Source organism: Cyanistes caeruleus, chromosome 18 (genome assembly GCF_971803275.1).
Source record: "Cyanistes caeruleus chromosome 18, bCyaCae1.hap1.1, whole genome shotgun sequence".
Classification (NCBI taxonomy): Eukaryota; Metazoa; Chordata; class Aves; order Passeriformes; family Paridae; genus Cyanistes; species Cyanistes caeruleus.
Window position 1 is genome coordinate 6,220,222 of NC_141718.1, and position 12,203 is coordinate 6,232,424.

At 47.5% G+C, this 12,203-nt stretch overlaps 1 protein-coding gene and 1 long non-coding RNA gene across 33 annotated transcripts in view; one reads left to right on the plus strand and one right to left on the minus strand.

The window, feature by feature from the left end:
• Positions 1-253: 253 nt before the first annotated feature.
• LOC111936498 (uncharacterized) lies at positions 254-3,188 on the minus strand. The gene is made up of 4 exons (XR_002868196.2): positions 2,960-3,188; positions 2,700-2,739; positions 2,481-2,587; positions 254-2,377 (listed from the first exon to the last, which is right to left on the minus strand). It is a non-coding gene; the product is annotated as an uncharacterized LOC111936498 (long non-coding RNA).
• A 5,449-nt stretch (positions 3,189-8,637) lies between these two features.
• Positions 8,638-12,203, plus strand: part of FBRSL1 (fibrosin like 1) — a 502,421-nt gene continuing 498,855 nt past the window's right edge. For 10 of the 32 annotated variants that reach the window (XM_086856114.1, XM_086856131.1, XM_086856132.1 and 7 more), the window contains exon 1: positions 8,639-9,032. In XM_086856114.1, coding sequence (XP_086712240.1) covers positions 8,739-9,032 — 294 coding nt within the window. In that variant the 5' untranslated portion in view covers positions 8,639-8,738. Of the gene's footprint in view, positions 9,033-12,203 lie in introns of all 32 variants that reach the window. The other 22 variants (XM_086856145.1, XM_086856146.1, XM_086856148.1 and 19 more) reach the window with 7 other exon arrangements.

The window sequence follows — 12,203 nt, forward strand, 5'->3', positions numbered from 1 at the left end:
GTAACAATGGCCTGTCATTATGCTACTAAGTCACCAGCACGAGCACATAAGTTACAGTGACAGCTCAGGGTATAAAATAAGTGCCTTTATATCGAAATTTGCAAAGTGCTTAGCAGTCAAATGCCAATCTATTCACTTCTGGTAATATTGCATAGTTTCCTCTTAATAGACTGCTCCAAACTCCCACACACAGATATGACTTATTTTACTACAGAGAGGTCTTTCTACTTCATACACTGTCCGTGCACAAATATAGAAAGCTTTTTAAAGTGCATTTATTTCTACAGTGTTGATTCATTCCACATCAGGATGAACATGAGATTCAGAACATGACTTTAGAAGAAGCTGAAGGTAATGGAACAAAAACTCTCTCTTGGGTGACTTAGCCAGGGATGCATGATAAACTGAAGGTAAGGACCGGATTTTGAGGGGCAAGAACATCAGCAGTTCCCACATGCAGCACTTTACAAGATTTCCCCAGTAGAGAAGGAAATAGTTATTGCTATAATTATTTCATAGTTCCAGTCAGCTGCATTCGGTTGTACTGTTATATTCCAATGGCAGGAAAATGGAATACAGTAAACTATAAATATCTGTCAGAATTCCTTTGAAAGGACAACAGTTAATTGCATATCTTGATCTCCTGCCGTGCAGAGCTTGCATTTCAGGTTAGAAAGGTACAGATTGTTATTGATTTAATTCTCTTGAAACATGTGTGGTATAAAACTGTTCAAAAGACTTATGGGGGAGAAATATATGCTTCCAAAGGAAGTCCTACAGCACAAGGCTGTGGCAGGCTACCTTCTTGTAAAATGCTTTCTGAAATTCAATACATTCCCTTCCAAAGGCCCTCACAGCCCCCTCAATAAATTGAGGCTCCTTGCTTCATTTGCAGAAGTGAAATTAAATCAGTGAATCAGATGAGGGACAACAAAAGATTAGCAATAGTATGAGGTGCATGTAAAAATTCTGTGTTAAGAATAATTCAGTCCTTATTACACACTCACTCTAACAGATCCATTCCCATCTTTCCTGTTTTACTTTCATCTAACTTCCAGTTCTACCCTTCTCTATGCAAAATGATCCCAGGCAGTCAAGCCAATCCTTTTGACAATTATATTCTTCTATCTTTGAATCCACCTCTGATTTGGCTTGTGCAAAGTTGCTCTGATGACCCAAAGGCATCAGGACATACAACTGTGCAGTAATTAGTTAAGCCTCATCCACTCTGGGAATAAATTTCATGGAATAAATTTCATCATAGGCATGGACAGCAGTGAAGGTGAAGCCCTGTTTAACACTTGTCCAGCTCATCTACTTGCCACTGAGGTAACTTGACCCAGTGTAAATTATGTATCATTGTGATTTTGCCAGCCTCCCTCGGTGCATAGCCTGCTGCTGGTACACAGAGAGCCAGAACCACACTGCAGGGAAGCCTTTACTAACAAGTTACACAACTACCAGTAAATAGCTTACTCCCAGATTCTGTAATTAAGATGATACAACTTCCTAACGATTGCTTTAAAGTGACAAAATATTAGTGGGAGAAATGCTGCAGAAATGTTTCAGCACCTGTTTATCATGACCATGTGTCAAGCTCCATTTGCACACCCTGCCAGCCTTTATTAGGAGAGGTCTGCAAGTTGTAGACTGCCAAATATACCTTCTCTGAATCAGTTGTTACTAGTTTTCCCTTCAGTTTCCAGGCTTAGGACACAAAATCACCAGTCTCAATCTTCAGGTTTCCCAGGGTGGGTGGGTGAGGGTTCTTTGTTCTTCATTTGGGAATTTTTAATATCTTTTTTTTCTTTGAAGCATTAGCTGATTAATAATATGCACTGAGGGATTAAGATGAAATGCATTGCTTTAACAAATTTAAGAATAAATTGAGCACAACCTACAGGACACTTGGAAACTGAAGCAACTTCCACCCAAGGAAAATTTCCAACACAACAGTTGCACCCAATAAAACTAAAAAGGTTGTTACTTTTATTCACCCCTAAACACCCTGCACCACCACACACCGAGCAGGAGGCTGTGCACCACGTTCTAAAGGCAAGAGAATCATTAAATAGATGGCTGAGCCCAGCAGGATTTGGGCATCCCTAGCCAAGCAGGACACAGCATTAGGCAATCTCTGGGCCTGACAGCAGACACAGCAGAGCTTTTTCCAGGGGAGGCAAGGGGGGCTCTGAGCTGCCCCAAAGCCCCCCATGGCATGCAAGTCTTGGGCATGGAGCATCCCTTTCCCAGGGCTGCAGCAGCTCTCAGAACCCACAGCCAGCGCTGCCACCCGAGGGAGAGCAGACAGGCAGAGACCCAGGTGTGAGAGGGGTGGGGAAAGTTTCACTGGGATGAAGTAGGTACGAAAGAATCTCTGGAGGAGAAGAAAAAAAAATTAAAATTAGAGAGATAGTTAAGATAACAGACGGCAAACGCAGACAGGGTGCAAATGGGGAATTCTTCCAACAGATTTTTACCATGCAGGATCACAGGAAGCGTTTGGGCTCACTGCTGCATAGGTGAGGAATGTACTAAAGACGTTATGGGAGAGGAGCACTGGGCTTTTGTCTCTCAAGCTCCATTTCTGTGGTTTAAAGCAAGGATAAAGATAATAACATCCTGTCCTGAAACAATTTCAGGAGCTAAATAGAGTATATACAGTCAAGTAAAATTAAGCTATTGTTATTAACTCTCACCTTCTCTCACCCATGATATCAGATGAAAAAGACAGTTTCTCTGAAGAAGAAAAAAAGCATCATAAGAACTACCATTCATACTGCTATTAACTATAATAGCATAAATCCTCAATATCTGACTATTACAGATAGACTTGAACTCCTTTTCTTTCTTATTAAAATTCCCTCTCCTTTGCCCACTGAGAGCAGAAGCAGGGAATTTCTCCCTCCCACCCTGGCTGTGAGATGAATTCAGACAGAACCCCCTGCTCCCCACACACCTGCCTGGCAGGAAGGCTGAGTGTCCCAGAGCTGCTCCGGCTGGGCTAGGGAAAGGGGCTGTACCTTCCACCCCCTCCTTTATGACTCCTCAGACCAGCAAAATCACCCCATGTCAGCATATGGAAGCAATTAGTCAAGGAGGGGAGGGTCAGATGCAGCTCTCTAAGCATTGATTGCAAGCTCACAGCTTCTCCCAAAGGCAAAAAAAAAAAAAGTGTACTTGAACCCTTGGAGCAGATAGGCTGAAGCTGATTTATTGGGGTGATTTAGATCTGTTAAAACAAATTTAATTTTGAATACAATTTTATATCAATTAACGGAGTCTCACAAGTGTAGCCATTAAGGAATCTCTTTCCAAAACCAAAGCCAAATATTCAAGATTTATGAGACTGACTTGCCATATTGGAAGTAACTAATTATTCGTAATGATTCTTTGTACTCTGACAGTGATTATGTATTTTCAGTGCAAATGACCATGATGAAGCAAGTGATAAAGGCAGCCCATGTTTGTGAAAGGGATACCAAGCAGTTAAGGCCTGATTGTTTTGGCAAAGTATTGGGGTAGCAGGGAAAGAAACAACAGAAAACAACTAAGCTCATCGACACAATCCCCAGTTTATTTAACATCCTGAAGTGTCTCCTGGTGCATGTCAGAGCTGTAATGAAAGTCTGTGGTCTCCTTTTATTGCCTTAAGCAATTTTGTATTCAGTTTATTTATTGTGACCTTTTGGTTGTCCTTCCACCTTGGACATGACAGTCTTTAACAAAGCAAAGCCTTGCAGACTCAGCTCGCAGCATTTGCGACAGATTGTGGAGCGTGTTTGGGGTGAGAGGAACAACAGAGATTTGGGACATGATTCTCATTTGCATTAAATTTTCTTCACCTCACTTTGATGGCACTGGGCAGGAAATTATAGCAGCAGCCCTGCTTCCACCTCCACTGGATGAAGGAAATGTCTCTGGATTACTCTGCCCTGATTAAAGTACCTGCGAATCGAAAATGATAGTTACACAGGGATTGGGTAGATTTTTCACACTGCCTCAGGCTAGACAGGACACAAAAGCACCGCCTTTCTCCTTTTTCATAACTTCCAGTACTGCCCCAGCCACAGGAACAGAGTGATCGAGAGCAAAGTCCCTGTTGCAGTGAGGTGCTCAGTGCCAGCAGGGTTAATGTCCAGGGGCAGGCTTGTGGCGAGAGCAATGCCATGTTTACTGCTGCTGCTGCTCTGATGCCACTCTCACTCCAGCTAGGAACGAGGGTCTCATTTCTGATCCTCAAAAGGCAAAGGCATAGCGAGTTTGTCATTAAAATCCGCAGCAGCGTGCATGTGATTAAAATGTTAATGTCAATATTGTAATCAAGGTCTGACTCACAGGACAGCTGCTAAGAGACTTGATCTGTATTGCTTAGCCCCAGTCACCTGCTGCAGACCAGGGTTAGGGACCGGTTGTGCCCCATCACATGGCAGGGGTTGGCATTCACTGGCTCGTGTGGCGAGCTGGAGGCTGGGAAGGGACAATCAGCTCAAACCCAATACTGCTCAGCTCAGGTCCAATACTGGTAACTTCAGCTGTGCCTGCACTCCAGCCAGAGGAAAGCTTTTCAATAAATTTCCTTGGCATCACCTGAGCTGCAGTTCTGCTGCAAAGGCACTCGTGTCCCCTGCCTACCTGCAGTGCTGCTCCTGGCTTGTCCTGGTCGCTGGCCTCACCCACCCATCTCCCTTGTTTTTGGAATTTTTCTGTGCTAGTTTCTATCCAGTTGAGTTTTAGACATTTAAGCCTGTGGTAAATTTTGCCTGATGTTGTCTAAGCACCCAAAGAGCTATAGTCTGCAAAGCTTCTTTTCAGTAAATTCAGGATTAATGAAGAAGGCCTCTCTATTGTTGGAATGTCTAATACAATTATCCACTGAATGAATGGACTAGGCAGCAGTGGAGGGCTCCCAGGTTTGTGGCAGGGAATTGTCTGTTTTAACATCCATCTGTTTTCATTCCCTCTGATCCATTATCATTCACCTAGAGTTATAACATGATGAATATCATTGTGTGGAATGCCATTTGATGCTGGGGGGAAACAAAACCACTGTACGTCTGCCTTCCATTGAAAACACAAAATTGCCTTGGTGGAAGGAAAGGCATGATTGATTCAGAGATGCTGTTTCAAGCAGAGGCATCCTTTCCCTTGTGGACTGTTTGATTTTGTTAATTCCTTTGGATGACCCTTCTGCTGCATCTTTCAACAAGAAAAAATATATATACAAAAATGAAAATAACTATGGACAATCATAGTGCTGCTGAATTTGTGGAGTTAATTGAAAAAAATAATGGTATTCACAACTTTCCCCAGAAGGCACCTTTGGTTTATGTTCCCAGTGACATTAAACTCCACACGTAAACACGGGATGAGAATCTTGATGACCCTGCTGACAGGAAATAAAGAAAGGAACTTTACAGGCAATTTCCACTGTCCTTGTTGGTCAGCAAATTTGGAAGTGAATGAAAAAAAGAGAACTAGAAATGCATATTAATGATGGAGAGCCTAAAGCACAACAGGAGCGAGATGAGTCCTAGCAGGAAAAAGTGTTAAAAATGCCCCAGTTTATCTTTTTTAATGACTTGCCCTTATGATGTACTTATAAGCAACATAGAAATTACCTTGTAAATAAAAGGACAGGCTCACCAGTGTAAAAATAACTTAGTGAACTCAATGGAAATTCTCATTTCTAGAAAGTGTCCCTTAAAAAACTGGTAAAGCAAATGCAGTTGCTAAACCAAATCCCTTGTTTAACTGTGTGTATCCAAACAGAGACCATTCATTAATGACCATCTCCAGGATCTTGGTTGTGCCTTTTAAACACCATCCACTTAAAAAAATATTGTACATTTACTTAATGAAACAGGAAATATCCTTTGGAAATCCACAAAGTCCAGCAAAGCCCAGGGCAGATAACTGTCTGGCTCCCCACTAGCCTGTAATTACCCAAGGAAGCAGCTAGATTTAGCTATCTTCCTTCTTTAATTGGCACGCAAAAGATTATAGGATTTTATTAGGACACAAATGACACCGATACGAGTGTGATTGAGGTATGCAATGCATGACTGACTATTTGCATTAAGAGGCTTTGCACTGCTCATGGGATTTCTACCTTTGGTTTTAAATGGCTTAAATTTAAATGACGTTTCTATGCTACATTTTAAGAGGATGATATTTATTTTAGCACTTGTCTAAGTAAGGTAGGGCAACGCTGTTGCCAGAAACCCTTCTACTGTTTGGGCCAGGTGGAAGTGGGTTAATTTTTGACTATTCTGTTGCTACAATTAGATCAGGAACAAAAGCAAATGGTGGGAAAACGGGCATTGAAGTGCCCACCTGGAAGTTTTGATGAGTGTGTTACACACTCAGCTGCCAGCCTGCCACTTCTGGGGACACCAGCCTGAGGAAAGCACCATCCCTGGTGATGGCTGAACTGGAATACAGTGGGAGCAAGTAGCAGGAGATTTTTTTGGCTTCCTTTATTTCCATGGCTCCCACTAACTCTGAATCTCCTTCATGGATTTTTCCCCTTATACATGAATCACAAGGGATTTCTTTAGGCTTTTTTTCAAAACATCTTTCTAATGTCTCTCACATCCAGAACTAAAGGCCCAGGGAAGGTGAAAGCAGCTGAAGAAGTAAGGAATTAAGCCGAGTCAGTCCAGCTGAGCAAAGCCAGCCCCACACAAGGAAGGGAGTAACCAGAAGTGATGGTAACGTGCTACAATATCTGACTAGGTGCAATAAAAGATGGTAACAGGAGGATTAAGTCCTGCTACCACTGTGGTATGTAGGACAGCCCCGTGCAGGAGCCCTGATGCAGACACACCTTCCTCAGTGCTGTCCTTGGGACTGGGCACTGCACAGCTGCTCAGCTGGCCACCAAGCCAGCCCCTGTCCCAAGGGAGTGCCTGAGGACCAAGCCTTTGGCCGGGTGATCCTGGAGAGAGGAAAGGGCCTGAAACTGCAGGGAATCAAGAGAGGAACCAGCTGGCTCCCGCATTGCAGAGCCCGAACAAAACCTCATCGGGATGAATGGACGGGGAGCAGGAGCTGATGAACAGTGTCTCCTGCTCCCACCTCCGTGAGTCCCAGCCCTCGGTTCCCTGACACTGCTCCGTGTCCCCCCTGCAGCTCCGGGTGCCCAGCGCCCGTGTCCCGCACCCACATCCCCAGCTCATCTCCCAGCTCGTCCCCTGACACGCAGATTGTTCCCTAGCTCATCCCTCCACTCTTTCCACGTCTCTCAGCTCTTCCTGCGTTCCCCAACTTGTCCAGAGCCCCCAAGCGATCCCTCAGCCTGACCCTCGGTCCAGCATGCACAACTCATCCCGCAGCTCGCTCCCTGTCCCTGGCTCGCTCCTCTCCCCCGGGAGGCGTCTGACCCCCAGCCCTTCCCGCAGCTCGTCCCGTGTCCCCGGCTCCCCTCCATCCCCTCGGCTCGCCCCTCCATCCTCTCGGCTCGCCCCTCCATCCCCTCGGCTCGCCCCTCCATCCCCTCGGCTCGCCCCTCCATCCCCTGTCCCGGCCCGCGGCGCTGCCCCCTCCGTGTCCCGGGCCCGCGGGCCGGGGGAAACTTTTCCCGGGGGCTGGGGCGGCTGCCGGCGCCCCCGGCCCGCGCGGAGGGGAGGCGAGGCGGCGGCGGGGCGGGAAGGAGGAGGAGGAAGGGGGGGGGCCGGGGGCACGGCCGGGCCTGCGCCGGGGAATGACGCGCAGCTGGCAGCCCTGCTCATGCGCGGCCGGCCGGGCGGTGCTAGCGCCGCGTCCCAGCTCGGGGAGAATGGGGCGGCATCCGGGCAGCGCCGACTGAGCGGCTTCTGGGGGCCGGGGCTGCGCCGCGCCGCGGGCGGCCGGGCTGGGGCGGGCGGGCGAGCGCCATCCGGCAGCGGGCGGCGGCGGCGGGGGCGCCGCGCCGCGCCGGCGGGGGGCTGCGAGCCGCCGGCGGCGCCCGGCGAGGAGGGGTCGGCGGCGGCGGGCGGCGGCGGCGGCGGGCGGCGGCGGCGGGGGCTGCCCAGGGATTGTCTCGCTCGTTCCGCGGCAAGAAAGTTGGGCGGCGAGCGCGGCGGCGGCGGCGGCCCCCCCGGCGGTGCGCGGCGGCCGGAGCGGGGCCCCGGAGCGGCGCTGCCCCCGGGGAGGGGGCGCCGCGCCTGGATTATCCCGAGCTGGGTCGAGCCTCCCGGATCTGCCTCTCTCCTCCGCGCCGAGTGAATCCGAGGTGTCCTCGTCCTGATCCAGATAAATCTTCCCCCCCTTCTCTTTTTTTTTTTTTTTTTTTTTTTTTTTTTTCCTCCCCTCCTCTTCCCGTCGTTGCTTTTTTGGGGGGGTGGGGGGAGGCGGGGGGTGGAAATTTGTCAAGGTCATTCCGTGGATTTAATATTTTTTGTGTGTGTGTGCCGCTCGCCCCACCGCCACCGCCACCCAGCCTTGCTCTGTGGATTATCATCGCCCTGGATCCGAGGCTCTGAACAGCAGGATTTTTTTTGTTGTTGTTGTTGTTGATGATATTTTTTTTAATTATTATTATTATTTTTTAAGGGCTCCGGGGTTTGGAGAGGGGAAGCGGTGAGTTGGAGGGGGGCGACTTTTCTCTCCCCCCGCGCCCCCCCCACTCCCACCCACCCCCACCCCCCCCTCCCCGCGCCTGGCCTTCTCCTTTTAATTTTTTTTTTTTTTTTAATTTTTTAATTATTATTATTATTATTATTTTTAAATTTTTTTAATTTGCTTCTTCTTCGGCGATGGATGGGAAAATCCGGCAGAGCCGGAGGTCGAGGTCGCAGCGGGACCGCGTGCGGCGGCGGGAGGCGGCGGCCCGCGACCCGCGGAACCAGAGCCCGTCCTCGGGCTCCGAGAAGGAGCCGAGCCCCGGCAAGGAGAACGGCGGCCAGAACTGCACCGCCCCGCGGGGCCCGCCGCCCGCCGCCCGCGCCGCCCGGCCCCCGCGCCGCCGCCGCCGCGAGTCCAGCTCCCAGGAAGAGGACCTGATCGATGGCTTCGCCATCGCCAGCTTCAACACCCTGGAAGCGCTGGAGGTAAGAGCGCCGGGGGGCTCTGCCCTGCCGCGGGGCGGGGGCTGGGCCGGGGGGGGGGGTGCTTGGAAGGGAAAAGGAAAAAAAAAAAAAAAAAAAATTAAAAAAAAAAAAAAAAAAAGGATTTGAGAAAGGAAGCGCGGCGCTTTCAGGCTGCTGAATTTTGCAAATAGCAATTAACGTGCATTAATCCTGGTGTCAGGCCGGGGGGGGATCCCGGGGCTGCGGTCGGGAGGGTGCCGGGCTCCGCTGGCAACTTGCTGCCCCCCGTCCCTGCCCCGCTGCCCTGCTCCGGCCGCTGCCCGCCAGCACTTCGGGCAACTCAGATGTTTGTTTGGGCTTTTAATTGGCTGCAAAATATTCCTGGCGTGTTGGGATGGTCCGGCATTGTTGTGAATGGTGGAGCTTCCCCCCTCCCGCCCTCCTTCCTCCCACTCCCCCCTCCTCCAGCTCGGGAGTTTGTGTTTGCATTGCCAAAATGTTACTTTATCTGTCTCCGGAGATTGTTAGCAAATGGCTAGTGTTTGACATTTTGTGGAAAAGAGATGTTTAAATGGATAATAATCCCTCGGTTGTAATTCCCATTTTTGAAGTAATTGAACAAATTCTTCATCTCTTGTTGACTGTACATATTTTCCTGGTGTTAATAGGCTGGCAAAAAATATTGCTTGTCTAACTTATTACAAACAATATTTGCTGAGCAAATACTGCCTGCCTTGTCTGAGCTAAGTTAAGCAGAGCAGGAAATTTAATATTTTCAGAGGGGCATTGACAAACTATGACTTTGGCTTTTGATTATTGTTTTGTTTGTGTACGAGGGGAAGAAGTGAGTTGTCGAGAGGAAGCACCTCACAAGTTGCTTGTTGGGTGTAATAACTTGAATTCCCAGTAAATATGGGCAATCCTGGTGCTTTTGCCCACTTTCTTTGACACACCATGGTGGAAACGTGGGCAAAGTTTTGGGTGCTCTCCGTCCTTTGGATTTCCTGCCTCTTGTGTATCTATTAACCTGTGTTCCAGCAGTGAAGAGTGCCGCACGGGCTGATGAACACTCTGATTTGCCCTGGGATTTTTAATGTCTTTGGCTCAGACTGCCAGGTCCCATTTTGTTCACGGGCTTTGCTGCTCCCCAGCCCACCCCTCCTGCCACGCAGGCCTCTGGTGGCATCGTGCTTGTTGGGACTTTGCCTGTAGGACCAACTTGTGCGCGTGCCAGAGACGGGCCCTGTGTGCCCGTGGAGGTGTCAGCGGTGGCCTTGGCCATCTGCCCTGGTGCCAGAGCCCTTCTGAGTGTGCCAGGGCTTCTGCTCAGCAGGGACATGGAGCCCAGGGGTCTCTGAGCAGCTCTGGGTGTGCAGGTGCTGGAGAGGGAAGAGGGTTTGTGTTAGCTTGGTGATGGCTCTTGGGCTTTTTGCGGTGTCATTTGTGGGGTGTTGTCCTAACAGGAAAGCCGACTACTTTGTGTTTGCAGAGCTGATAATGAGTGAGCAGTCTGCTTTCCTGTGCCTCTAAACCAAGCCCTAGACCTGTCTGTATAACCTTATTATTTTTTTTTTTTTCTTGGGCATGCTCTTAGTCAAATATGCATCAGCAGATAGGTCCAATTAAACCCCTGAGTCTCTACTGAGCTGTCAGGGAAGAAAGTAAAATTCATCTTCCTGCAGAAATTTTCAACCATGATGAGCACATTATCAGGAAATAGAATTCAAATGGTAGTGCAGTCCCTCCAGGCTGATGGGGAAAACTCTGGGCTTTTCAGATGGGGTGAGCCTTGTTACTGAATCACCCAAACCTTGATAATGAGGTACACAAGGGTAGAGAGTGACCTTAAATATCTGCCACCCCAAGGTACTTCTGTTTGTGGAAGTTCTTCTGGTTTTTCTTTAAAAAGAAACAAAAAAAGTCTTTACAAAATGATCCACTTTAAAATTTTTGCAAAAAACTTCAGTACCACCCGAAATTAACCTGTTTCTACTATATTTACCAACATGTCAGAGAACACCAGCTGAAATTAACTGATTTACACTGTACTTACCAACATGTTACAAGACAACACGTGTACACCTCTGCAGCTGTGGTGGTTTACACCTCAGAGGGAAAAGTGTGAGCAGACTTCACCTGTTTCACACCAACCAGGTGTGTTATGTTAGAGGTTGTGTTCTTGGACGTAATGATGGTGTGCATTTCCTAAATCCCTGTAAAACTAGAAAGAAGGAAATACTCCACATTGTGTGGATTTTTCCCTGCAGCGCTGCCTTGGCCCGTGGGTGATGTCTGGCAGATGTGATGTAGCAGCAAGGGAAGGGGATGTTTAAGGCAAAAGTGCTTTAAAGCAGTATATGCCCAGGTAAATGACTGAAATGACAAAGTCATTTTGTGTTTTCTGGAGCTGTGTTCTCTGGTGAACTTGACTTCAACAGGTGGTTTTCTTCTCCCTTGGAGGAAATCTGTATTTTGGTATTTTATATGGTATATTGGTATATTTAATATTGGTATATTTGGAATTATATCTGTATTTTTATATTATATTTGTATTTTAAAAGGATTTAAAATCTGTAGAGCTTTTTAAATAAGAATTGAAACCTTCTAGGCTCATGAGGGGGAAGAAAGTGTACAAGTGAGTACATGGCCTAGGGACAGTAGTGAACTGAGGAAGTATTGTATTTAATTTTTTCATCCAAAAAGGAGCTTTTGCTGCATATGTGGTAGTTCATTGTGGTCTAGTTTGGTTTGTTTCTTGATGTTGCAGTGATCTCTGATTATGTTTAATAGACTAACTAAGCCTTGGGTTTCCCCTTGGAAATGATATTTCTCAGTGTTTAGGTAGAACTTAATGGTAGAATCATTTGGAAGAGGTAAGGTGGTTTTTGGTTTGTTTTTCTTTGTATCTCACCATATTGTGAATTCCCCTTCCCCACTGAAGCTAATTCTCACCACTGGTGTTCCTGTAAATAAAGGGTGCTTTATAGAATAAATACATGTATTCTTCCTTTGTGTTGACCTGGGAGTATGAGCAGTTCAGGTTAATACTGAGGGATGGCTTTGAGGTCTCCTTTAGCTCTCTGGTGTGAATTTTAAGCATTCTGGATTTTAACTCATGTGGCGATGTTTCCTTTGGCAGTTGTCATCTGAAAATCATGTGTCTTGTTTCAGTGATACTTGTGACTTGACTTA